Below are 27,930 nucleotides of genomic sequence, written 5' to 3'. Positions count from 1 at the left end.
TGAACGGAACACATTTTATTGCTGTAAAGTGCAGCAGAATACGGCAGCAGACTAACAAAAGCAGTTCAGTCCTCGTTCATTATAATTTTAAGAATTTTAAATGATGATATGAATCACATTTGGTTAAAAATGTTCAAAAGTTCTGAAGATGTTAAAGCTAAAGTCACTAAACTTTCCCACATGACTAATTATCACCTCTATTTCCCAGATAATAGTTATTTGTTCCCTAATAAATAGTTGTACTTGTTTTTATAAAGGTACTTCACAGAAATGCTCAGTTCAAGTGTTAAATGCTAAAAGAAGGTTAAGGAAATTAAAATGATGGAGACCCGAATCTGTTTACATTACATTTAGAAAACATTACAATCAAAGCCAACAAATATCCCCATACAGGAAAGAAAAAATAAGAAATGATAATAAAAAAATGACAAATAACTGTCAAATGAAAAAGTTTAACTCTATGCTTGATTTAAGAAATGTTAAATTAACAGTCCTGCATTCTTCATAAATTCATTTGCTCATTGTTCCTGCAGCTTTGAGGCTCTTTTGAAGGTTGTTTGGTGGAGCTGAAGAAGACGAGGCATCATGCCCCGTGCTCACACAGCAATTACAACAAGCATTAGTGCACTCAAAGAGACAAATACGCAGGAAAGGGATGAAGAACAGATAAGACTCAAAATGTCTCGCACAACTTAACAATTTAATAATCCATTTTTTAAATTACTTCTAGGTGGTACACTGTGTTTCGTCCCACATTTTCAACCTTCACCACATCCCTAAAATGACTAAATGCTTTTTCATCCCTTCCAACAAAAATCAACGCACTTTAGGCTGTGCTGTAGCACAACACCTCACCTGTAGGAGCAGTTGTCAGTACACGGGTTGTGCGCTCGCACGATCACAAAGACGTGCTGGAAGTGGGAGCGAATATTTTTGGGTGTGAAAGGAAGAGCACCGGGCTCCTGGAACACAATTGTGACGATATCATTTCCAATATGGCGCTTCCGGAGTAACTAAAAGAGGCCAGACAAACACATCAAATCAGAAACGTGTTCACTTACGAAAGCTTTACAGAATTCATCGGAGGTTCCAGAAACTCCTGAGGTAGCGGGAAAACCGCTTAAGGCAAATAGAACGTTAACCACTTCTACACAAATTTGACGTAAAAATGTCACATTTCTGAATAAAAGTTTAAGTCCCACTTCGATCATCTTTTGGTCTATTGTAAAAGCGTTCCCAGTGGTCTGTTAATGATTATGCCGCTTTCAGCCTAAATGTCATTTTCTAGGACCGTTTCTGCACAGTGACAGTAGTTTCCCTCTGAGTTGTGGGCAGAACTGTTGGCACCGAGCAACCACGCCCCCTCTTCCCCTCCCCGTTGTGGGGCAGAGCCGAACAGGTTGCTTGTGGCCCAGGATTTTTTCGTCTACTCCTGATCCACGAGGATTTGAATAAAATCCAAATGTAAGCTTAATTATCTTAATACGTGTCCTTTAGAAAAATGCCACAAGAACATGTTAAAAACATCAAAAAACACCTTTTTCATCGGAGTGGGTCTTATTAGGAAAACAAATGCAGAACATCTGGTTTAGATAAAAGTTCTTTTGCACCTTTACCAGAATTGTTCTAAAACAGAAACCAAAGTCTTTTTTTTTATTAACACTTTCTAAATAATGGTTTTGGTTTGTTTTTTTAAAGGGAACACTATAAGAAGAACAAACAGGAAAATATGAATCTGTTACAGACTAATAACTGGGCATGTGATGCGTGTTCAAGAACGCGCTGAACGCAGGCTCCTGGACGCCCTTTCAGCACATCAGTTCACACTCACGCTACCAAATACTGACGCATGTGTCTACAGTTAGAAGAGGCTTGGTGTGAAATATCGAAGCGCTGCAAACTTTGCTCCCGATTTTTTTTTTTCTTTCACAACTCTATTCTGATATATGAAAGACTTGGTGTCATGTATTTCCGGCTGGGCACAAACCGCAATTACTAATTTGTCCTCCATGATTAATTTCCAAACGGCTGGCACTTCCGTGAATTGAAAAGGACGCCATCTATACCTCGCTACCAAATCCGAGTCACTGATTGGTCAACTGGTTCAAGTTTTAACGCATGGCTAAAAAAACGTACATAGGGAGGCCCGACGTGAGAGTTTTGAATGGGAAAGCACATTTACACGCGTTTACATGGACTTTTCATTGGAAATGGTCGCTTTAACACGCGTTTCCGAGCTCGTTGTGAACTTAGCACAAAGAAAAGAATAAAACTCTAACTGTGCTTTTAAAAGTGCCAATATTTGAAGATCTAATAAAGAAGAAACTTTATGAGGAAACATACCTGCTGCTTGTTGTTGGGGGTGTAGGGCAGCATGGTGGACACGTGGAACATGATCTCATAATCCTTGTAGGTCGTATACAGGGAGTGGGTTCCTGTTGAATCAGCTGAGGAGAAAACAAATGTGCATCTGTACGGCCTGCTTTAGCTCCCACTTAAGCATTTTCACTAATGCAGACAAACATCTTTATTTGTTTTTCCTCCTGTTCCCCTGGAGGAAAGTGATCAAATCGCTCAGTGTGCTCTGGAGAGCCATTGCATTTTAATAACCCCCTCTGCATTCAGCTGATGAGCTCTATTCAGACCGCCACAAGTTCTTCAAAAGACCCTTCAAGACAGATTGTCTCAATTAATTACACTGCTATTGTGAGCATTTTGCAAAGCTTCATTTAATTTATTTGGCATTTGTTTAAGTTAATTACATGTATCACGAAACCCATTTAGGGCCTAAAATCCCAACTATGATGAAGGAATATTCCAATGTAGTCAGAAAAAGGTGAGCACCAGATGAGAGAGAAAAGGGTTTGAGTGTTTTTAGAGGCATTTTCACAGACGATCAATGCAAATGATTTAACTCAAAAGGCCACACTTCACTTCTGAAATCCTCAGAGGGAATATCTGATTCACTGGGTATTCAAATGGAAAGAAATGAGCTTTAAGGAGGGAAGATATTTAAAGCAATTTGAGGGCCATCAATACCTTTTCATACTGAGAGGGAAATGTTTCTCACCAGAAAATTGACCATTAAACTTCTTGAGATCAGCAGCACCCAAAGGGAAGACTTTTTATGTATGTTAATTAACCGTAGCTGCTTAATAAAAAAGTAGAACTATAGAAACACTTGCATTTTTCTTAGGTGGATGGTTTTAGAAGCCCTGTGCAAAATTTGCCTTGTGGGTATTTAATATTTTCCGAACAAAAAAGCCTATAAACTAAAACCAACTCCTTTGAAACCTAAGAATCCGTTCTGATATCACGGTACACATAAAAATGATCTAGATTTGCTAATAAAGACCCTCAATTAGGCCTCGCTTTGGTCAAATTGTTCACTTTCTGGCAAAGAACTTTTGTAGTTTGACATTTTTTGCACATGCACATACTTTTAGTGTCGAGCTGAGCCCGATATTTGGAGAAGCCTTTGAGTCGGACCCTGTCCCCCAGCAGGTGCAGGAACTCCTCCAGTGCAGGACCAGCTGCTTCGTTGTTGTACATCTCCTCCTCGCTGCTCTGGCCTGCCATGCAGTACATCACCCCCACTTTCCGCTGGAAGCTCAACTGTAAAATAAAAATAAAAAACAATTTAGACCATCTCACCAAAACGCTGTATAACCTTGAAGGAAATATGTCAAAGTAACATGTTGACATTTCAGGTGGAAGTTGGCATTTTAAGAATAACCTTGACTGGTTCTGAAGTGATGAAAATGAAATGATGCTGACATTTTCAGAGGTTTCAGCATCTGTGATTGTATCTTGGAGAAAAAGCACCAAAAAGATGGTTCAGAATTATTTGTTTTGTTTTTACTTATAGTTGTATTTTGTGGCTTCAAAAACATTAATTTTGTGTACATGGGAGATTACAGCAGAGTTGAATATTAATGGCAACAAAGTAAAATGAAAGTATTAGGCTCTGAATACATGAATTTTTAAAGTAAAACATTTTAAGGGGCTCTTCAGGTGCACACGTTTTAGCAAAGTAAAGTAGAAAACATTGTATGTCCTTCATGTTCTAATATGTTATTATTTTCTCAATGCAAATTTAAATGGTGGGCTGTATGGGTTTTGTGACCCTAAGCTTTTGTTGGATTTTAACATTGGATTTGCAATAATAAATTCGCCAAATGGAAACACAGCACTTTCGAAAAAACTCCTAATTTAACAAAAAAAAAAAAAATTCCGCTTGGAGGAAGGGGTTTTTGAGGGGAATTTAAACTGAAATATTTGGCAAAACCTGCAGTTGAAACACTTTTTTTCAAAATAAATGAGTCATGTGACCAACAACCAGATGGCACTGCACTTTTTGGTAGGAAATGGCTACTTTGGGTGCTGCACACCGAGTGCCACAAGACGTCCTACATGCAGCATTGTTGGATCCACAGCTCCTCTGTGAAATCACCAACCACGATTTCCCTAAATGGCTTCATCTGTAGCCGCTCCCATGTGAAAGGAGCTTGCCGCTCCATGGCCTAAAAAGGACACCGATGTGAATGTCTCTGCTGTAAACCAAAGTATTGTTTACATCTGTTGCCGTGATTTTGAATGAATGATGGCGTGAGTTGGTTTGTGTTTATTTGATTGAGTGTATAACATAAAACTGGATGAATCGCGTGTGACATCACCCATAGAAAATGCCTCGTGTCCGGTTCCAACCAAATTAAGTCGATTCAGTCGCCATTTTTCACCATGTTGGAACTAGATCTCCTCAATAAGCCGGGATTGGTCCGTCTACATTTCTATGGCAACCACTCTCTCCAATCAGGAGCGAGCAGGTTAGAAGGCCACACCCCTACCACTGAGACCGGGCTCGGGGGAATCTGTCAACTAACGTTTTGAATGTTTAATGTGAGGCTACCTACTTTTATTAAGGCATTTCATTAGTCAGGTTATAACTTGAATAACTTTCATGAAATTAATTAGGATTAGTGACAACATGTTTAAAAGGTGGTAGAGCAAGAATTGTTATCCTGACGAACATAATGCAATAGCTGTTTATTTCTCTCTGAAAATCTATGGGATTTTGTTTTTTTGGGACCAACGTGTACTTTCCCTTTGGAACGCAAGGGGGAGGGGTTGTTCAGTCCAGTTCTTATTTTACTGTCAATAGTTTATTTGCATAATTATGATTTCATAGAAAAAGTGTAATTGCGAAATTGTGTTTTTTGACATGTCTAGAATTTCAATAAACTTTTGTGTATGAGAATGGATGCATCCATCCATCCATCCATCCATCCATCCATCCATATTAGTTGACAAACTTCATATTTTGTAGGAAACAATCCATGTACTGTATGCATAAGTGCTGAAATGTCTATTTATGATTAGGAAAAATTATATATATTTTGTAATCAATACACGACTAATTGTCTCAAGTTTGATATATCTAGATACAAATTTCTGTTTTTGGCCTCCCTGATTTTGTTTTTGTTTTGATTGCTGGAAATAAACCAATTGTAATTCCAAATCCACAATCCAAGGTGGAAATCTTGCGCCAGATCAAGCCCCATGACATCTATGAAACCATTTTATTATGCTACAGACTGCATGTGCATGGCTACTTTGTGGTGCAGTGGTTACTGCTCTCGTCTCACGACAAGAAAGGCCTGGTTCAAATCCCGACTGAGATCTCTGTATGTCATTTGCATGTTCTCCCTGCGCATGATAAGATTGTTTTTCTTGCTAGACAAAAGTGAGACATTTTTTTCTTGAAACAAGAGGTTTCTTACTTTCTTTATACTCGGTTTCTGCAGTGTGGGTTTTCTCCTCTACAAACAAGATTCATAGGTGAGTTGGTGTCTCTACATTGATACCCCTGTGTGCAGGTGAGTGTATGTGTGTGATTGTGTGGCTCTGCAGCAGACTGGCAACCTAATCATGCTGTATCCCGCCTTTGTCTAACGGCAGCTGGGTTGGCTCCAGCATCCCAATGACCTCCAAAATGGATTCAGCGGGTTGAATGGATGGATGGACGGACTGCGTGTTTAAGACGTCCTTAATACATTTAGCTTCATGAAGAATTTAATTTAATTTAAATAACTCGTTGCGTCCGTACCCCTTGCTCATCCAGCTTCATCAGCTGGTCTGTGACTTTAGGTGTGTTCAGCGCCAGGCGCAGGCAGTGAACATTGAGTTCAGGGATGAGGTACTCCAGCACTTCTTTGAGGGGAAGGCCTCGGCCAAGTCCGTGCTTGGATGTGGAAGGAACCGCATCTTCTAGGATGGAACCCCGCAGGGTGTTGAGCTGCAGAAAAGACAGGACCAGAAATCCATTCACAGATCTGAAAATCACTAATGGACAATAATATTAGAGGATACGTTGATACCTGACAAAGTTATTGTCCCAGTGTTAAAAATGACTAGTTTCATTTAAATGTAAATATATATATTTCTGAAGAGATATTTTAAAGAAGCGCAGTTTATTCTTATTAGAAAGTAGCTAATTGACTTCTGATTCTTACTCTAAGTCTTCTGGATTCTGACATTACATAACCCTCTGAGTCATTTTTTATTCGGACCATCTCAAACTGAAACATTCTAAACTGTAATTATTGTGGTTGCAGAAATATAGGCATTTCTTGTGTGCTCCAAGTTTTCCCTTTATATCTATCATATTCCTTTGAAACCTTTTTGAAGAAACTTTCTGTCAGCCGGTGTACTGAGAGGATCAAACATCCTATACATGCTCAGGGTGTCTATTGATTTACAGAAGTTCAATCTAGGGATTTTTAAGGCCGTTTTTAGTCTAATATAAGACTGTATGTACAAAGAAAAAAAAACAGACCAACCACCTTGACTCCCATTGAGTTTTAATGTCTTATGTCAAACCATGCAGTTCACTTTGTACCCCTTGTGCTATCCTAGGCACTTAAACATTTGGAGTGGGGTCATCTAGACCCACTAGACAGTGCGCTGAGCTGTTTTTCTTCAATGATTTGTGATCTTCAATGGTGTCCATAGATCAGTGTTTTTCAACCAGTGTGCCGCGGCACACTAGTGTGCCGTGGGAGATGGTCAAGTGTGCCGTGGAGAAATTGCCCTCATTAATCATTCACTGATCTAAAAACATTTCCCATCTCCAGGATATCAGCTCTTTGTTCATCCAAACAGGCCCTGATAAAACACTGAGTAGTTAGGAATATAAAAGATCTTAAAATTACTTTTTCTTTGTGTTTATTTAATTCTATTAAAGAAATTTTGATAAGAATGACGCTACCGCGATTTCCCTGCAGCTATGACAGTTTGCGGAAAAGTCCCGTCCCTTTAACTGTCTCCACCAATCATTCTTGAAGGCTTAATCACATGTCATCAGTCTGACCAATCAGAAGTGCTTAAAGTCTTCACTTCCTTGTTCTTAATTCTGCTGATAAAGTCGCTCAGTTCTAACAAAAATGCCAGCTAAAGCTCTTCTTTAGCGGTGTAGCTTTCCACAGAGTCCGGTGTCAGACCGTGAAACAAGTGGACAATACAATGAAGCTCAGAGACGCGAGTCTTTCTGCAAGTTTTCGGCAGTTTTGACACTACATCTCCCATGATGCATTGGCTTAAAGGTGTCCCAGCGCACAATGAGTTGTCCTTGCGAAACGCCTTGAAACCACAACAAACAAACAGTTTCTAAATTTTCTAATTTAACTTGCATTTCATCTCTTAGAAAAAACAGCCGCAACTTCCTGCTTTTCCGGCCACAATTATCACAAAAATGCACGTGAGATTGCGGGGGGGCTGTCAATCAATACAGACCATGAATCTCTGTTTTTTTTTTTTTTTGGATGCTGGTGTGCCGCGGGATTTTTGTCAAGGTTAAAGTGTGCCGTGGCTCAAAAAAGGTTGAAAAACACTGCCATAGATTACATGAAAGCCTCTTCACCTTTATCTACCTTTGTCATGACAGGAATAACACGTCATTGTAAGGATCGGGTCATCTGGACCCCATAGGATGTCACAAGGATTTCCACAAACCTGTGTTAACCACCACCAAGTAATCCTTATATTTAAGCCATTTCTCTCACATTTTACCGCACTGAGAACCATGAGCTAATTAGATAGCCGAGGTTAAACGATTCATGACCAGTTCATGACCTTATGACACAGAGCTTTTTTGTGACAGAAACTCGCATTGCATTGATGAGAAACAATTTAAAACCCATTCTCCAAAATTTAAGACAATTAAATGTTATTTAATTAATTATTTAGTTCAATTCAATTTAAGAACTTTTAAGACAGGGGTGTCCAAACCTTTTTTCAAAGAGGACCAGATTTGGTGAGGTGGATTTGCACGGGATACCTTTTGATTTTTTTTACACAGAACAGAAATAATTACTGTAAATTTCCTTTCTAAAGACAAGAAATAAAATAAAGAAAAAGTCTGGACAAAAAATAAAAACCTTGGTCAACATTAAACCGGGTTCGCATGAAATGTTACATATTTTTCCTTATTTAATACTCACTGTAAAATTCTAAATGTAAATCACATGAGAAGGAAAATAAAACCGAGTTATTCTACTGAGAAGTACAAATCACTGTGGTTTTAATCACAGAAACAAATAATTCTGTTAGTGTCATTTGGCCATTTAGGCTTTGAAGGTCCAATAGCCACCACAAGGTCACAACGGATTTTAATGTAATTGAAATCAAGAAATTGTCTTAGAAAATGCTAGGAGGGACAAACTATTGATTTTATGACAGCAGTCTACGGCCGATGGAATGCAGGCCAAACTTTGGACATGCCTGTTATAAGACTTTTTAAGGATTTGCACCCATCCTGCATGCTGCTTTAGCTGCTTTGGTGACTAAGGGGACTATTGGGCAACAGGGCATCACAATCTTTAAGGAAACATCTTTGGATAAATCAGGAAGACAGCAGGAAGCTTGACAAAATGTCAGCAGACAGCTGTTGGTAGATTAGTGTTCATATGAGCACACAGAACTGACTGAAGAAGTGCTGCTAAAGTCCCATCATACCCTGATGGAGGTAGAAATCTTGCTTTCAAAAGCCTCTAAACTTTTTAGTTTTCAAATACCTGTGTTTGACACAACAATCAGATGGGATGTGGAGAGAAAACAAAAGAAATGTGTGTAAAAAAGGCTCAGAAGGTTCAGCTTCATCTTTAGAGGGCTATTAAAACTTTTACCCAGATTTCACTTCTCCTTCAAACACCTGTGGTTTTGTTTTTGTCTCAGTTATCTGGAAAATGGTGCAGATCAGACCTTCACAGACAAAGACTGACAAAGCCTGCAAGTGGGCGGATTAGCTCAGGGAATGAAAACATGGATCGTTAGCTCCAGTCTGCCTAGTGGGGGAGAAGTAACCGCAGTCAAGAGGGATCCATGAGATTTTCTCACACGGTCAACACAAAATACTGCAATTAGATCATGTGCAGCTCTAAGGCAGTGTTACAGAACAGAGATACTGGCAACCAAAGCTTCTTCATCTGCCCTCAAACTGGGTGAAGGAATAAACTTTAACAGTTACACAAACAGAGCTCAAAACCTTCTTTGAAGCAGTCTTGTAAATTACTGATACTGAGGATGGATAAAACTTGTAGATAGAAGCAACAAAATCAGGGATGACGCCTCCTTTCCTTCCCAAAATCCATCTTGCTGAAGAGATAACTTCACATGCCTTTTTGGGGGGGAAAAGTTAAGGTTTGCAGTTTCAAATTACCTCACTTGTCCTGAAGATGACCCTGTAATTGTACTGCTGTCCATGGTCTTTGTGATCCTCCAGCTTTTCTCTTCTCAGGCTCACTGCCACAGGGCCCAGGGTCTCATCCACCCCCAAATAGTTCCAGTGCTCTAAAGGAAAGGGGGGGAAAAAAGACGGTAAAACAAAAGATGAAAGGAAAAGGCTTTACGCAAAGATATCAACACCAAGAGAATGTAAAAACCTCACTTTGTCATATCATCTCTGGTTTGATAAATAGGCTTTTTGCATTTAATTCAAAAAATGTGCAAATTATATTGAAAATGAATGTAAAAGAGAATGTTGTTGTTAAAAAGAAACATCCAAAAACAAAAGAGAGATTTTAAGGGTCAAACATTAGAATCAGAGAATCAGAGATACTTTATTGATCCCACACGTGGGAAATTTGTTTGTCACCATAGCAACTGACAGCAGAGGGAAAAAAAGACTTAGAATTAAGTAAAAATGTAGCATAAATACAGACATCAAGGTATTATAAGGTATCAGTGTATTAAGGTTTCCTACCTCGTAGATAGAAGTACTTTCTGTAGTAATAGGCGCCGAGATCAACGTGTTCAATTAGATATCTTTTGGACCTGTCGGCATGTTGACCTGGTCCATCCTTGGGAGCCTCTAACACAGCCACCCCAGCATTGGTAAAGTGAGTGGACAGAGTGGTCTCCAAAGGCCCCTCCTCTGTGCTCCCAGAGGAACTGTTAGAGCTTCCACCACTACCTATGCTCCCCTGCTGTAAGGCAGAGGGTGATGACCCAAGACTTTAGTTCACATACTACTGCAGAATTTGTTCAATGCTGGACAACATTTTAACAAACTAATCACTCATTTGAGTAGATATTTTTCTATGGTACTGTGAGAAACACACCTGTTTGGAAGCAGAGATGTTCCGTTCACCCTCTCCTCCAATCTCATTCCTGAAACAAGGGCAGCTAAGAACCAAGTCATTGCTCTTGTCATCACCTGGATCCAGGGCAGGGTTGGTACTGTTGCCACCCCCCAAACTGTCTTTGCTCAACTCTTCTTGTGAGCCACAAGGCGAGCCATATCCTCCACTCTGATTGGAGGACAGAGAGGATGTAGCTGAAGCCGATGCGGCGGCGGCAGCTGAGGCGCCTGTGGTTGTGTTTTTGCGTTTGCCGCCTGACTGCCGACTATGGACTGCCTCATTGAGGTCGAAAAGTAGCGACTGAACATCAAAATGAGCAAAGCCTTTCTGACACACCCAAGGTTTAGGCGGGGGTCCACTGTCATCTCCTTTTCCACCGTCTTCAGCATCAGAGCCAGTTCTCGAAGTGTCACCATCCACTTTGGCACTCCGCAGCTTTCGGAAAATAGACTCTCCACCCGTTTCTGACTTTGACCTTCTCTTTAAGTGCTTCTCCCGTTCCTTTAGCCGACTGGCAGGACTTCCTCGGGCTGGACCTAAGGGTCCATCTGGTAGGTCCAGGGCAGCCTGTTTTATTGGAGCCACTGTGAGAAGTTCTGTTAGTCTCTCTGGAGCTGGACTTCGCTGATCAGGCGCTTCATGGGACTGATAACCCTTCAGCATGTCAAAAAAGCTCTCTCCCGACACCCCGTGTTTGTCTATAGATGATGTACTACCATATTCACGATGCATTGGCGTCCATCCAGAGAAGGACCAGCCCTCATTCCCTTCCCCATCCAGTTCACTGATGGTTATGTCGCTGTTACTGCGCTGGCGGATGCGTCTCATGCCTTTACGAGGAGAACCCAGGTACCCGTCTGGTGACAGGAAGCGGTTGTCCTTCCCCTTGCTCTGCATCTTGTTCTTAAGTGTGTTGTGGATGTTGCGCAGCATGGAGGAGTCTTGTGGGCTTATCAGGTGGCCCAGCTTAGCGGATAGATTGCTATGGGCTGTGACAGCGGACACACTACCTCCACCACCACTGCTGCCCCCACTACTGCCCATTCCTCCTCCGCTTCCTCCGCTACCCAGAATTCTTTCTCTGTCACCACTCCCTGATCCCGAGGAGCTGGTAGTGTTGGTAGAGCTAGGGGAGTCTGTTTCAACTGTGATATGCCAAACACCACCTCCTCCATCTTTCCTGGGGGGCCAGTCAGCAACACGAGCTCGAACCCCCATCTTGGGGACTCCCGGGTTGGTGCCGGTAGTTGAGGAGGAGGAGATATGAGCGCTCTCGCTGCGGGGCGGCGGAGCTCCTCCATTGGGCAGTCGAAGGCGCCGAGTGTAGAACTCATCAGTAGCTGGCACTGAGCCACCGACTGAGCGTTCTGTCTGAGAGCGCTTCAAACTGGTCATGACGAAGACAGGAAAGAATGTAGGGAGGGGAAATAACAGGGAAAGGTGGGGATTGGGTGCAAATTGGTTTAGACGTAGGTTAACATAATGTCCACTCGGTGAGAAACGAGGTTTACATCTGGGTCTGCAAAAAGAAACAAGAACAAGACATGAGCCTCAGTCAATTGAATGCAATTAATAAAGAACCTAAAGGAAATTCTGTTACAAACAATTCTTAATTTTTAAAAAATTAAATATACTGCACCTTTAATTGGATTAAGCTTGATGGAAGAAATTGCTTTGATGTGACCCTTAGGAGCTTAAATCCTCAAAATAACCATCTCCACTGGAATCATGCCAAAAGAGATCTTGGTTCTTAATCCAAAGTGAAACCCAGCAACTGTGAGAGGAAAGAACACAGACAAGAAATGGGATGCATCAGAAACATACTTAAAGAGTAAAGAAAGGTAATGTTTTATGTCTCATGTGTTCTGTACAGAAACACACAGTTCTTTAGAGCTACATAAATACATTGCGATCAGATCTTTGTTTTCATTCTATTGTCCTGGACTTATTTCTTTGAAGGTTTGAACTTTGGTAATTAAATATGAGAGATAAGTGTGAAATTGTCTGTCTAAGAAAAGTGTAGAAAGTTTGTAGTGAGGAGTTTTACTGCCATAAAACATCTTTAATCCTACTCCGGATTTCATCAATCACGTTTTTTTTTTTTTTAAATGATATACTTGTATATTCTACCTTCCTCAAAGGCCCAAGTCACACACATTCACACACTGATGCAGAACACTGACGCCGAACTTCCGCCAGAGGCAAGGTGGGGTTCAGCGTCTTGCCCAAGGACACTTCGACAAGTGCAAGGCGGAAATCAAACCTTCAGTGTTGTGATCAGAGGTCAACCGCCCTACTGCTGCACCACAGTCGCACTAGAACAAAAATCCTGCAATAAATGAGGAACACGGTACTGGTGAAAAGTTAATGTGCCCGGCTGCAGCAGAAGGCAGAAGAATTTGACTTTATTTCATGATCCCTGGATGAGAAACACACGTGCCGGACACAGCACAGCTGCTCAGTTTTATTCGGGAAGTTTAGCACAAACTGTGAGACGTGTGAGGAGCTGCAGGCCCCCAAAGGCTCACAGGGACTCAGACGGGAGAGGGCAGACTATTTATTGCTTATATTTTGAAATGTATTAGTATTATTTTTCCTGACCGTCTTTCTTTGAAGATCACAGAGACAGTTATTTGGTTATTTTTTTATTTAATGAATAGTGTTGTTTACTTTGTTAAAAGGACCATGAATGAATGAATGAATGAAATGAAACTTTATTCATATAGCACTTTACAACTCCTTCAGGGTACCACAGTGCTTCATTATAAAAGAAAGACAACAGCAGTTTAGATTTAGACACAGAGACAATAAAAGGTTATTGTGGCTCTCACAAGAAAAGGTTTGGGGACCCCACCTCAAGCATCCATGTGGTGTTGGAAGATATGTCGTTTTTCATTCTTCAGATCATTCAAACACCACATGACTGCATCCCATGGTGCAATTTGGTCTAAAATTAGGGGGGGGGGGGGGGGGGGGGGGGGCACAGTTTCGAAATAAAAACTCGAAAATGTTCTGTTTTAAAATATATATTAGGCCTGGACAATAAATCGCAGATTTATCGTCATCCCAATATCAAGCTGTGCAATACTCATATCGCAAAAGTCGGCTAAAATAGCCATAAATGGTTACCTTTAATGTGCTAAAACAATCTTATGGCAGCTTCAATTGGATGGACCCTTTTATGCTAGATGCTCGCCTCCTATGTAGACTAGGGTCATTTGGAGTGTAATTTAAGTTATGTTGAATCTTCTTTAAATTAAACTGTTGCAGTGAAATGGAAATGATGTATTTAATTGTTTTACTAATTTTTTCCTGTATCGCAATTTAAATTGTTCTCGCAATATTGATCACTAATATCTAAATCGCAAGTTTTCCTCAATTCGTGCAGCCCTAATATACATTCATTTTCAATCCAAATGTATTTGTCCAGATTCCATGTCATTTCTTTCCCTTTTAAGGTAGAATACCAAAAACACTCCACGCATCTGCTCCCTTCTATCAAAATTTAAGAACCATTTGTGGCCAACCAGTCGAAAAATTTGTCCAGAGAGCCACAAAGTCTAATTGGGTTCCAATGTTACGGTCAGTACCAGTTTAGTCCCAGGACACAAATAGTCTTGATTCATTACAAAAGAATAAAAATGTAAACTCTAAACATCACTGTGAACGATAACAGCAGGAAAGACACATGTCTTAGTTTTTTCAAAATTATTATTCCTGCTTCCCGCTAAACATACCAATTATCATTTCTTTAAAAAATGGTTTAATCCTTCATCATTCATGGGTTTAGATTAATTTTGTTTTCAGGGTCACTTCCTTCAAAATGACCTCTTTATTTGCAGTTAGAAAAGGATTTAAAAAAATATGAGGTGAGTGAGATGAGGTTCTACCTCGTATTAGCATAGAAATCATTTACTGTCATTTAAACAGGTTTCCTTTTTCATGTTTGAATGCATTTCCTCCAAATGTGTTTTATCTGGTAAACCAGATTGAGACTTAATGTAAACCTCCTGACCAAAGAAAGAGGGGAATGACTTTCCTACAGCACAACCGAAGTCAATCAAGCTTTAGCAAATTTCCTGCAGCTGTGGAGCTTTATGTTATATCATTAAAGAGTCATTATTGTTGAGAGTTTTTTAAATTAATCTACAGTTTAATTATATTCCACTCATTCAGTCAGAACTGAGCAGTGGAGAAAATCACAGAGGAAATGAACATAAATATTTCATTACTGTCAATAATCAGAAGACGACATATGACTTATGGTGGTTTGGCAAAAAAAATGTTCCTGGGTGCCTGGGTCCGGTGTTGTTGCTAAGCAGCACAGGTGTCGCACCGCTGTGCAATTGTGCATTGCACCAGTAAACAGTGAGTCATGCACACCTGAAAATTACAGAGCAGAAGAGAGCCGTTTAAATGCATGCCACGGAGCAAAAAAAGAGGGCACAGACAGTTGATTCAAAGATTCTACGAGTTGTTGAAGCGGAATGATCCAGTTTTTTCCCTCCATTCAGGTCAAATTGAATTGAAGTTGTGTGTTTTGTTTTGAAAATTGACAATCCTGTTGGGCTACAGACCTGTGGAATAAGAGGAAACTGGTGACAGAGGAAAAACAAGTAGAGAACGGGGTTTTTCTTTGTTTACGTTTATAAAACTGGTTAACCCCTGTTTCTCTAGTCTACCATCAACACCAAACCGGCCGGTGAGTCAAGGCAAGTCACGTCATGTACTTGTAATTCTGACACAACAATATGTCTCAATGTCTGTCACAAGCTCACAGCAGAGAGCCTAAAAGCTGACGGTTTACGCGGAATCTTTGGACTTTTTTGAAAAATGTATCAAGCAGTAGCTTCTAAGACGTGAGGACAGATGGGTCACTAAAGGTCAAACAAGGATTCAGAATGTGACTTGTGCATTAGTTTTCATCACCAAGTTGCACTGGCCTTGAACCCATAGATCAACATAATGACAAATGTTTCGTCACCCTGCTCACCCCTTCCACCTCCTCCACCCACGCTGTGCAACAGTTTCCAACCGTTTCTAGGTCTGCATCGGACTGCGTCAAAGCATCTACTGAGTTTCTTTTCAAAGGTAATCAAATATTCAGAATATTTGGATAGATCTGCAACAACAGCGAACAAGTACATGAATAAATAAATAAAACGATGAATGAAATTCACTCCTGACTGCTCCTATGCACACGCTAATTGCTGTAGAGCCATTTGAGAGACAAACAGCTATTTATCAGATGAGGAAACGCCAGGCCAAGACGGAGAAAAGATAAGAAACATTTATGTCTTTGAAAGCTGCCAGGCAGCAGACCCTCTAAAGTTTCAAAGTGCATTTGTAATTGTGTGGAAAGATAAATGCCATTTGCTTTATTCCCCTCGCTCTGCTCCATCGGCAGAGCTCGACAGAGAGGTGGTATCGCTCTGGAGCCTGCTGTTGTTTTTTGCTCAAGAGCAAAATGATTGAAACCGTGTGCTATTGCACTTCTCCATCCTAGACAATGACAGTGGAGGTAGTGGGAGGAGACGAGGGCTGGGAGGTGCATGGATCCACATGCATGCCAACATAATCACAGCAACTCACTTTAACCATTTGGTGGAATAAATCGATAAGCAAAAGCTTTTATTCAGGAATAAATATGCAGATCATTTTCTATACTTTTGTGGCATGAAAGCAAACTTTCATGCATTAATGTCCTTCTAATGGTTTTAAAGACACTTTTTTCTATCATCAATAGTTGTAAAGCAATCGTATTAAATTTCGTCTTGAATTTTGCAGAAATACTGCATAGACTGATAAAAGAAGAATTTACCTGGATTACCTTAAAATAATAAAAGCCCAAAATAGTGCGTGTGTGTGTGTGTGTGGGTGTGTGCTTTTATTGATTGTTGATGTTGCTTTAACTTCGGAAAAAACTATGTAATGAGCTTAATAATGTAAATACTTTTATACAAACAGAAAAAATGGTCACTTTCAATTAAAATGCAACTGTTTTTATAGATAAGGTTTAAGATGTCATGTTAATATTTTTAACAATACAAAGCCTCTTTTGCAAGTTTGACTTGCCTAAAATTCAAACAAATGAGATAGAGCAAAAATATAAGCTTAACCTGAAAATAAGAACATAGCGAAAATTTTAAATAATTCTGGTCAGTCAATTTAAAAATAATAAAACTTGAGCTTTAAGTGGAATGAGACAAACATACATTATCCTAATTTACTGAGACAGGCTATTTTGGGCTTTTATTATTATCTGTACTCATCAAACTTACAATTAAAAACAGCTTGAAAGCTTTTAAACTACAATGGGGCAGAAAAGTATTTGTCATAGTTTCTGCATGTTCTCCCATTTAAAAAAATGTGTTTTTACTGTAGTGTTCATCATAGGTACACTTCAACTGTGAGAAACAATGTAAAAAAAATCCAGCAAATCATATCATATCTTATATGTTTTGTTTAGTGGTGAAGAGAACAAGTATTTATGTCCTGCGAATAAGTTTGAATACTGTCCCTCAGGGAGCTGTCCTTCTTTAAGGCGCCCTTCTATGTTCTATTAGTTCCCTGTATTTATGTCACCTGTTTGAACTGGTTATCTCTGTAAAAAAAAAAAAACTCCCTTAAAAATAGTCAGACTGCAACCTCTCCAACAAAAAGCCCTTCACAGCTGGAGTGCCGCACCAAGTGCAGCATGAAGTGCTGAACCTAGAGCTTTGACTATGGATTATGAAAACACACCCAACACTCCCAAGTCATCCTCAATTGTGAAAACTAAGACTCTGAAAATTTAATTTGCAAATGAAAAGTAAAATGTCTGCTTTCAGTTAGTCTAGTTCTTTTTCTCCTTCGAATGGAGCCAATGCAGCCATCGTCTTGAGTTTAGGACATTTATAGCCCATGTCTAGGTTTTATCTGTGTGGGGGCTCTTGACGAACTGACGTCCGCCTCAGTCTACTCCTTACCATGCTACTCAAAATTCTTGAATGAATTTTGCATGAAAATGCCAGTCTTCCCTGTTGCTGGAGCACCTTTTCCTGCCACACTTTTCCATGTTACCTTTGCATGTGGCACTCAGTGAACAACCAGCTTGTTTAGCAATGACATTTTCTGGCAGTGGATGTCATCTGGACATCTGTCATCAGCAGATGATGACTGCATAACCTTCTAACCCAGACGTAAACAATATAAAGGCTCAGAAAACCTCTGCTTGGGTTTTGAGTGCATTAACTAATTAGAGTCTACCCAAATCATTTCCAACAATTCATTTTTTCACCAATATTCTAACTTTCTGAGATACTTTTTTTTTTAAAACTGCAACAAAGGGTTCAAATATGTCAATATGTAATGTAAAACTTTCTTTTTATGACTTCACCGACTACAAATATTGACTTTTTTCACAATCATCTGTTATTTTAGATGACAAAAAGTGATAAGTTCTGCCATTCATTGCTTTGACCTACAGTGTAAAAAGCCAGCTAGCAATTAAGTGCTGCTGATCAATAATCGGGCAGAAGCCAAGCCAAACAGAAACGATCTTTATCTAACACAAGATTGTATGTGGGTCGCAGGAGTGCAGATGAATCAGATCCATACAACCAATTGCCCCTGTTCCAAACATATCTATTATTTATGTAATCTGAGAAGCTTTGGGGACGACACAGTCGACAAGTGGAGAGAATTGTTCACCTCACTGCTATTTTTAGAATTTATATATTGTATATAAATATTGTACTGGAACATAATTATGTGTACACTTTCATTTTCCAAAGAGTGACAGACGTCCACTACAAAAGTTCAATCCAGTATGTTTCTACTAAATAGTCCATGCGATGCAACGCTCATAGATGTTAATTTGATAAAATGTAGAAATGTCATTGTTGCAGGATAGAAGTTTTTTTGTGTGTTTATTTTTGTCATCATTTGCACTCCCAGAATCCCACTTGGACCACAAACCTTATCCCGATGCGCCCATATGGGGGTTTTGAGACAAATTGAGGTGTAACGTCACCCATACAAAAATGCCTTACCTCCAGATTTGCAAAACGAGGCAAAATCCGTCGCTATTAATTCCTGACTCAGGTGCCGAGATGTTACCAGTCGACAGTGATTGGTCAGAGTCCCTCTGAGTCATCGTATCTATGGTGACCGCTGTCGCTGTGTGGGGGCCACTCGGACCAATCACGGTCAACTGGTTTCAACATGGCAGCCCCCGTATCAGGAAACAATGGTAGTCACTATTTGGGAACACGAGAAGGGAGGGGTTGAACTGTCCATTGTTTTTACAGTCAATGGTTGGGGCCCATGGAGGGTGTGTCAGCTCCCTGTAGGATCGTATGGCCCCCACAAGGGAAGTCATAGAGATGGAAGTTAAGATTGCTGTATGTGTGGTAAGCATATCTTGAAGTATTTGTAAGGCTAATGTTAGGCTGCACGCACCTAGGCTGCAGGTGATGCTGTTGTACAGTGCCTTTACACCACACTAGTCGTTAATAAGGTGCAGTATTGGGCCCTTACTGATTGTGCAAAAATGCTTCTTTCATGGGGTGTACAGGTGATATGCAAGTTTCCGAAGGACGCTGACAGGATCCTGACACAAATTACGCTCTGATTGCCTAATTTCCTCATTTTTAACGCACAGGGTGCTCACAAGGAGTGCACACTTAACACATGAACCACACAAACGGGCCATTTGCAGCGTCCGAAGGATTATGGGGGTGTTGAAAAAAAGAAAAATCCATATGACATGCCTGCATCTCACCGCCTTCACCCTTACTTACCCGTGTTCTATATTGCCACCACCTGGTGCCCACAGCATAAAAACAATGTGCATGAACTTTCTTTTTTCTCTATAGGTGACCGACTGGCATACAGCCTTCATCATTATATGTGGGCCACCTGCATGCCTTGTATAAGTTCACCCATTTTTGCCAGCACACAACCCGTGTGTAGCCATGAGGGCAGTTGTGACAAAGGCTTAAGCGAAGTGTCCTTTTTCTTAGTGGAGAACTGCTGATATTGTCTAAACAAAAAAAAGTTCCAGCTTTACAACACAAGCACAGAAAACAAATGAACATTAATGGTATAATATCAAGCGCTGTTGAAAAAGTCAGATGAACGAAGGCAGACTTGAAAAATCTTCTGAAAAAAGAAAGCAGGTGTTGTCAAAGTTAGTGCGTGCTTTGGCAGCTTCGCCTGCCGCGTTTGCTAGACTTGAACAGAATGTCAAGGTGTTTATCCTCCGTGTTATTTTTCTGGACAGCCAGGTGTTGGAGCTGCTTATTAGCAACTGCCTGAGGTGATGTGGAACCAAAAAAAAAAACCAGTATATAACGTTTTCCTTGTCTTTCCTTGACTGTCCAACATTTTTATTAGGGATGCATCAAACAGTATTGTTATTGTTATTATTTATTATTGTACAGCATAATTCGTCCACCAATACCTAAAACACTACAATAATTTATAAAAGCAAACAGGTTTTTTTTGCTTTAGATAAATATGTCATAGTTTAAAGTTTTCTAGCGTGTCTTTTGTGTGTTGCTCATCTCATCTATATTACTTTGTTGTAAATTCAGCTTCTTGATGATTCATGTGCAAAAGTTACAAGAACAACGTCAACTCCAAATTTCTAAATAACACTTGAAATTACAAAATTCTAGATGCATGATGTTAAAAATAGAGTTAATGAAGAAGCAGGAAAAAACACAAACCTGTGAAGGAATCAAAAAGATGATAAATTTGAGCAGTACAGCTGGTGATCAGCTGAATCTTTGATATAAGGGTTTAGGTACAGATGAGGGGTATTTGTCATATAAGAGGAGATGTGAGTATCTACAAGTCCAGAATTTCACTGTTTTATAAATATATATCATAAATGAGAGTGCCCATACAAATCTGGGACCTTGTAAATATTCATGTCAGCCCACGCAAGTTTTTAAATAGACACGCCACCTTTCTGTGTTGCATTATAGTACCTTAATATAACTGAATGTTAATAAGCTTAATATTTTTGATGTTCTCAAGCAAAACAAATTCAAAATACCCGCAACAAGTTACATGAATGATACAAACCTAAAAATGTTTGCGTCAATGAGGTCTATCGCCTCTGGAGATGACGGATTTGGGCATTTTTGGCGCATCTTTAACTATAACCTTTATTGTTCGTTGGGCTCCCTTCCTGACACAGCAAAGAGTGACTAAATTGAAAGACATTTTGTAGGCAAATGGCTCAGACAGCAGCGACAAAACTGCCTGATCTTCTGCAAGAGCCGCCTCCGCACCACCGCAGAGAGCCCTCTAATCTGTGACAATCAGATGACGCTAAACAACCATTTTTTTGTAGAACTGGGCAGCAGTGCACGCCCCCTCCTCACTTCAACAACCACTGTGGAGCCCGGCAAATAGCAGGCACTGTAGCAAAAAGCAGCCACTCCAGCGAGGATGACAGAAATAGCGGAGTGGTGAATAATAGAGAAAAAGAGATGTGGTGTAATTAACATGGTGACTGGGTGCTGATGCATTGCTGTGACATAAAGAAAAAAAGAGGAACAACTGATTAGGAAAAAAAATGATAAAAAAGCAAAGAAAGGATAAAAAGTGTTACGAATCAATAGAGTGTTTTGAATAAAAAATTTATCAACAATCCCTGAGCTGGAAGAGCTATAGGAACACATTGCAGGACGTTGCAATTTGAAACAAGATCAGCCAAAAATGGGGGCACAAAATGGACAAAACCAAAAGTATTTGTAATCATTAAATGTTCCAGAGCTATAATGAGGTTTCTTTAGACTGCTTGATGCAAAGCCCCTTATGCAAGTGTTGGCTTCCTATCAATGGAAATGATGCTTTGACGCCTAAAGCTTGGGTGAATCATTCAACCTCAGAAGGGAAACTGTGAATTATGGCCGTCAGAGGGGAGCTGCAGATTTCCAAAATGGCGGGGCTCCGCGTGGGCAACAGGGAGAAGGAACAATACTGTAGTAAGAGAAGAGTGGGTTGGACCAAGAAGGAAGCAGCACAGTCTTCAGTAGTCGTGGTCCAAAATGTTCTTCGGGTTTTATTGTTTGTTTGTTTTTTTAATCAAGGTATGACTTTTTGACCAATACTCTCAATCTAAGGACTCCGTTTGGTTGTTTCACTTTGAGCATGCTAGAGACAATTCTTAGAAAAATATTCCCAAAAATTAAAAGGAAATTACGCATTTTTCTGGGCAATGAATGCAGTTCATACAGTATGCCATAATGCTGCAGTGCTAAAACATGCAAAACTGCCTTTTGAAAATCCTCCTAAAAATGCATGCAAACACCTGATGGACAGCATACTATTAACAATCTTTAATTTTGTATCTGAATGTACCGGCTATGACCGGCTAAAAAGAAAAACAGAAAAACAAAGCAGGCAAAATCGTGCACTTTCAAAAATCTTTAAATCACAGAATACATCATGATATAGTATTTAACACCTGACTGATGCAGACTCCCAATACAGTAACTGTACAAGAAGGCAGCGATTTCCTAAAGCAAGAAAAAAGTTATTGATATCAAAGCGGATTCAGGCATTATTGAATTCGACACAATACTCAAACTCTATTTGATAATTATTATATATAATGGATTCAATGTGTCATGTGATTGTATAGTATGTAGAAGTTAAAAATGTCTATTTCTGAATAGGAAGAAGAAGACAGCCTCATCTAATTTTATTTTCTTTATTTTCCAATCAATATATAACTTAGTATTTCAGCTGGGTTTCATGGTTTCTAACCATGCATATTTATTTCATTGCGTTTGTAGAATAAACCAATAAACCAAGATTGTTGGAAAAAAAATCTATATAAAAATTGACTTTTCTTTCATTTGTTTACTTTTCTGCAGTTAAATCATTCTACGGTGACACTTTCTATTGATTTTCCAGACTAAAAATATAAGGGTTTTGAAACACAGTGTAGGAAACCTGTTTAACCCCACAGCTTTCAGAAACAGAATTTGTTCCAGCACTGATGTTTTCCAAGGACGTTTTCTCCCATTCCAACAGGAAACACATCCCAGCCACTTCCTCCTTTCTCTCAGGAAGCATAATGTAATTTATGGCCCAGGTGAGCGCAAGAGAAAGTTAGAATTTAAGTCTGGGTGGGCATGAACTGTCAGAGAGATAAGGAAATCCCTTTGAAACTGGTTGTTCAACACCTTCACAATAAAATGCTTTATTACTTAAGTGTTACTCTAGATTAACACTATTCTAAAATATACACCCTGCTAAGAGTAAGGGAAGCATGTGTGCAATAAATCAGTGTTTTAGTTGTTGTTTTTTTCCTTTTTCTACCAAACAACTGTTTTATTTTACACTTCTGCAATCTGTGGCATCTTCAATCCATATGCTGAAAAAACCAACTGATCCACATGTTATACTTTAACATCTATTTCTGGAAACCTTCCAATAAGATTAATAAGATTAAATATTCAAACAAAATTACAGTGCTGTCATTGGCTGAGATGGAAAACAGCTTTAAGTTTTCTAGTCTCGTCTGCAAAAATGCTTTATTTGTCAATGCTTTCTGGATTTATACAGGAGTTAATAAGTCTGAAGAAGTAATGGTCAGAGTCTGTAGTAAGCTCTAATGCATTCCACAATGGGTGCCCATTTGCTTTAAGGGCAGAGGCCAACAGAGTTATAAATGTACTTTGATACACCTGCTGCAGAACTCTACACAGCCAAACAGAAAGCAGAATCTCACACAGACTGATGCTGACATGCAGGAAGATATTTTTGTCCAATTACAGTCAGAAAGGGATGAAGCAGAATAAGTGAATCACTAGACCGGCCCTAATGAGGACATGGTATGATTGCTGCGGGACTGGGTTGTGCCCACGGCTTGGCCGTTCGATTTGTACAGAACGGCCAGAAGCAAGCAGGAGAGAGTGCGACAGAGAGGGAGATAATGGAAGTGAGAAGGATTGATTCCTCACTCAATGTGAGAGCATGTGGGAGGATATGAGATGCTGAGACTGAAAGTGGGAAAGAGACGGATGCAGAAAGTATGGGAGTCCATCAAGTCGAGTATGTTTTCGCTCTCTTTTCTGCTATGCATCAATCCGCAGTTGAAGCGCAACAATGCCACAACCTTTTGAATCTGCATGAAAATCAAAAAACAGTCTTTAACACAACCACAGGTACTTTGTCTGGGGAGTAGGACATTTGCTTGAGGCAGGAAAAAAACTGTCCTGGGCTGGAGGGATGTGCTTTATTTCAATGCATTTGTATTCAAGGATGATTTTCAGGGTAATGCAGGACATTAAATTCTTAAAAAATATTGTAACTCCAATCGTTGAATAACGGAAAAGGAGGACCTCGGAAAACTGAAAATTGAAATGGATCATTAGTTATTTGTTCAATGCCTTTAAACAATTGCAAACATAAAAATCTAATTAGTTAAAGTGTGGATGCCATGCTTTGAACAACTTTGTCAAATAAAAAAGCCCTTTAAACGCTGATTCTATTGATACCAATAGTTCGCGTCGAAAAAAATCCGAAGCATATGAATAATAGACATCTTTCGAAAGAATCAGAGATTTGGATCTGCCGCTAGAGCGCAGGCTGGAAGTGAACCCGATATGACCTGTGACGTCATGAAAGGCGTTGATTTTCGCAGTTCCGCTTCGGACAGCATGTAAACAAAACCGGTAGTCTTCGTTTCTCTCGTGTTTAAATCTGTTAATCATCAACATGCCAAGTCGTTGTGTGGCAGCTGGATGTAGCAATACATCTACTGAAAGTGTATCTGTGTATAAAATTCCCAAACAAGAAACGCTGCTGAAAAGGGGAAAGTTCAAGAAGGTGGACGGCGAAGGATTTTTCCCTCCAGATCTGCAGGAGAGAAGTCTGCGTTTTCGAAGGGACAAAAACCGGGACACAAACGAAGAATTTTGAACGGAGAGTTGGGAGGAGGATCTTGGCTTCTGAGTCGAGGAAAGGCGGGTGAGCTGGAAGCGAGCGAGCCGTTTTCTGGGTCGGAGAGGACGGCGCTGGAGTCGGGAGCGGAGGCTGCTAAGCCTAAGCTAGTGTGCATCACGATGGATCACATTGAGGCGAAGTAGTCGTGTTTTCTGTTGTCCTTGGATCCAACTGGAGTATTTCAACGCACTCAATGTTTTGCAAGAGAAGCAACAGGCCTGCAACGTTTTTTTTCTTTTGCTTTTGAGGTGCCGGTACCGTGAGTAAACTGAACTGTGTGTGTGTGAGCGCGCGCGCGCGCACGAGAAAAGGTTTCAAACGGGTTCAAACGGGTAAAACTGTTAATGTTCCACAGTTGTTAATGGTATACAGTGACTTTGTTAACTAAAGAGTAGTACCATCTGGGAAACTTTTATTTTGTGACATTTATTTTGTAAATTGGGTTGAAAACCAGTGTTTACCTTTGTTTAGATTAGGCCAAAAGGGGACATTTTGAGTATATTTTAGGGTAAGTGGAGTAATTTAATTTTATACATTTTTTAGACTTACTGGAGTCTAGCCGAATCTTCATGCTGGCTATCGTCATGATCGGCATGATCACTAGACCTACTACTTTCTGCTATATCCTCCTCACTTTCGCAAAAGGGTTCGAATCGATACGGTTGCAAAAGTGACTCATCATCATGATAATCTCCGCAACTTTCCTCTTCATCTTTCTGTTCATCTGATGATAAATCGCTAATAGAGACGGTAGCATCACTCTGTGCTTCGCTATCGGTGCTAGCCATGTTGTCTGCCTTGTCTTCCTTTCGTTACGTCACAAACAGGGCGGCGCGAATTCGGCGGAATGCGTGAAGCCGGCGGCCGTCCTCGTTGTTTACATTGCGTTTTTCGCTATTTATTCTTTTTCGAAAAATATTAAAAACAATCGCAACATGAAATAGAAACTATTTACTATATTTTGGCTTATTAAAATAGGCCATGTCACCCACACTTTAAGAACTTGTACAGGGACAACATCCAAAACAAACTTATACACACCCAAGTAGCACAAAGTAAATCAGCTCATTCTGATGCAGAGAAAAGCATCTTTTCATATCGGCTTAGCATTCAAAGCCGCTTTTCTCTACGACAGAACCAGCTGATTGCGTAGGGACTTTACTAAAAAGTGTTGCATATCAGTGCAAGGCTGCTTTTCTCTGCTTTAGAATCTGCTGGAATTACTTGAACTGTGTTAACGATTACAAAGTTACGATAGTCAAAAGGATGTCAACATTGGAACCAAAGCTCCAGTGTAAAGGGGTTAAAGTCTACTTGAGTGGATCAATAATAATAATAATAATAATAAATTTTATTTGTATAGCGCTTTAAATGGCACACAAAGACGCTTTACAACACATGAGCAAAAACAGTTAATAAGAACAGAGCTAATATAATAAAATAATTAATAAAAACATATAAGACAGATTAAAGATTAAAAGCTTTTTTAAAAAGACGAGTTTTAAGTGACTTTTTAAAAACTGGGAGGTCAGTGCAGTCTCTGAGATGTTGGGGCAGAGTGTTCCATAGGGTTGGAGCAGCAATGGAGAAGGCTCTGTCTCCCCAATTTCGACGCTTGGTCCGACAGGGGAGAGACAGAAGGTTAGCATCGGACGAACGCAGAGAGCGGGAAGGGGTGTGACGCTGGAGGAGATCGGTGAGGTATGGTGGGGCCAGGTTATGAAGGGCTTTGAAAGTGATGAGGAGAACTTTGAATTTGATACGCTGATCGATGGGGAGCCAGTGAAGGTCTTGAAGGACGGGGGTGATGTGTTCACGGGAGCGGGTGTGTGTGAGCAGACGGGCAGCAGAGTTCTGAATGTATTGCATCTTATTTATTATTCTGGAGGGTGTACCAAGGAGTATGCTATTGCAATAATCTAACCGGGAGGTAATAAAAGCATTAATGAGGGTTTCAGCAGCAGCAAAGGAGAGGGATGAAAGGAGGCGGGCAATATTTTTCAGGTGGAAACAGGCAGACCGAGTGATTTGATTAACATGTTGTTCAAGTGATAAATTTGTGTCAAAGAGAAACCCAAGGTTGCGGATGACTGGTGACGAAGAAAGCGTGGTGTTATTGAAATTTAACTGAAAATTTTGTATGGATTTTGTGATGGTTTTGGGGCCAATTATGATTATGTCTGTCTTATCACAGTTGAGTTTGAGGAAATTGTGCTCAAGCCATGTTTTGATGTCTGTTAGACAGCGGGTGAGTGGGAAATAAGTGGTGGAGCTGATGGATTTGGTGGAGATGTATAGTTGTATGTCATCAGCGTAACAGTGAAAATTTAAGCCATGTTGTCGGATGATGTCACCAAGGGGAATGAGGTAAAGGATGAACAGGAGTGGGCCAAGCACTGAACCTTGGGGAACACCTTGCAACAGAGGAGCTGTGGAGGATGAGCAATTGTTTCCCTTGATAAACTGTTGACGGTTGGTGAGGTAGGACTGAAGCCAGGATAGAGCAGAGCCAGTGATGTTGAGACCGTTCTTGAGACGGGAGAGCAGGATGGAGTGGCTGATGGTGTCAAATGCTGCAGTGAGGTCCAGGAGAATGAGGATGGAGAGCTGTCCAGAGTCAGAGAAAAGAACGATGTCATTTTAGACTTTGAGCAGAGCTGTTTCAGTGCTGTGTTGTTTCCGAAAACCAGATTGAAAGGGTTCATACAGATTATTTGAGTTTAGGTGTGATTTGAGCTGGGAGGCAACCACTCGTTCAAGTATTTTGGACAGAAATGGCAGGTTGGAGATGGGACGGAAATTTGCAATATTGTCAGGGTCAAGACCAGGTTTTTTCAGGATGGGGGTTATAGCTGCCAGCAAGAAGAATCTACTGGAGCCTCAAGGATAACACCAAAGCCTGGCCAACTTTTATCCTGAAACTATCTAATTCCCCATATAGGGACTGTTTCAGGACCACATACACTGGTAAAGGCTGTTACTATTACCTTAAAGCATCCTCACAAACCACTTTGCTTCCAAGAAAATATCACAGGATATACCTGCTGCCATTTTCTCATTGATCTTGCAAAAATACGGAAACCTGAGAGGATAAACTCAGTCATGACAAACGGGACAAGAAGGCAAACAATAAAACCAGACAACAACCGGTCAAACCGACACAAAACAAGAAGACAGATGGAACATTAAGTAGTAAAATCTATGTTTTAGCGTACACTTGTGGTTGGAATCACTGTCAAAATACAATTCTTAGAACTGCTATTTAAAAACTGTTTTTTCTTGCTATAGGAAACAAAATGTCACATAACTGATGTTGTATAATGGTAATAATTAACCAAAG

General features: G+C 40.1%; 1 protein-coding gene across 7 annotated transcripts in view; it reads right to left on the bottom strand.

Annotated features, from left to right (window-relative positions):
- LOC101172122 (signal-induced proliferation-associated 1-like protein 1) overlaps nt 1-27,930 on the bottom strand; it is a 67,372-nt gene that overhangs the window by 18,704 nt on the left and 20,738 nt on the right. For 4 of the 7 annotated variants that reach the window (XM_011491493.3, XM_011491495.3, XM_011491494.3 and 1 more), the window contains exons 2-9: nt 12,277-12,411; nt 10,617-12,156; nt 10,259-10,481; nt 9,716-9,846; nt 6,107-6,295; nt 3,441-3,615; nt 2,344-2,447; nt 856-1,013 (exon numbers count right to left, since the gene is read on the bottom strand). In XM_011491493.3, coding sequence (XP_011489795.1) covers nt 856-1,013; nt 2,344-2,447; nt 3,441-3,615; nt 6,107-6,295; nt 9,716-9,846; nt 10,259-10,481; nt 10,617-12,032 — 2,396 coding nt within the window. In that variant the 5' untranslated portion in view covers nt 12,033-12,156; nt 12,277-12,411. The remainder of the gene's footprint in view (nt 1-855; nt 1,014-2,343; nt 2,448-3,440; nt 3,616-6,106; nt 6,296-9,715; nt 9,847-10,258; nt 10,482-10,616; nt 12,157-12,276; nt 12,412-27,930) is intronic. The other 3 variants (XM_020714672.2, XM_020714674.2, XM_020714675.2) reach the window with 1 other exon arrangement.

The sequence above is a fragment of the Oryzias latipes genome, chromosome 24, assembly GCF_002234675.1.
Source record: "Oryzias latipes chromosome 24, ASM223467v1".
Lineage (NCBI taxonomy): Eukaryota > Metazoa > Chordata > Actinopteri > Beloniformes > Adrianichthyidae > Oryzias > Oryzias latipes.
This window is presented reverse-complemented; position numbering and strand designations above follow the sequence as displayed.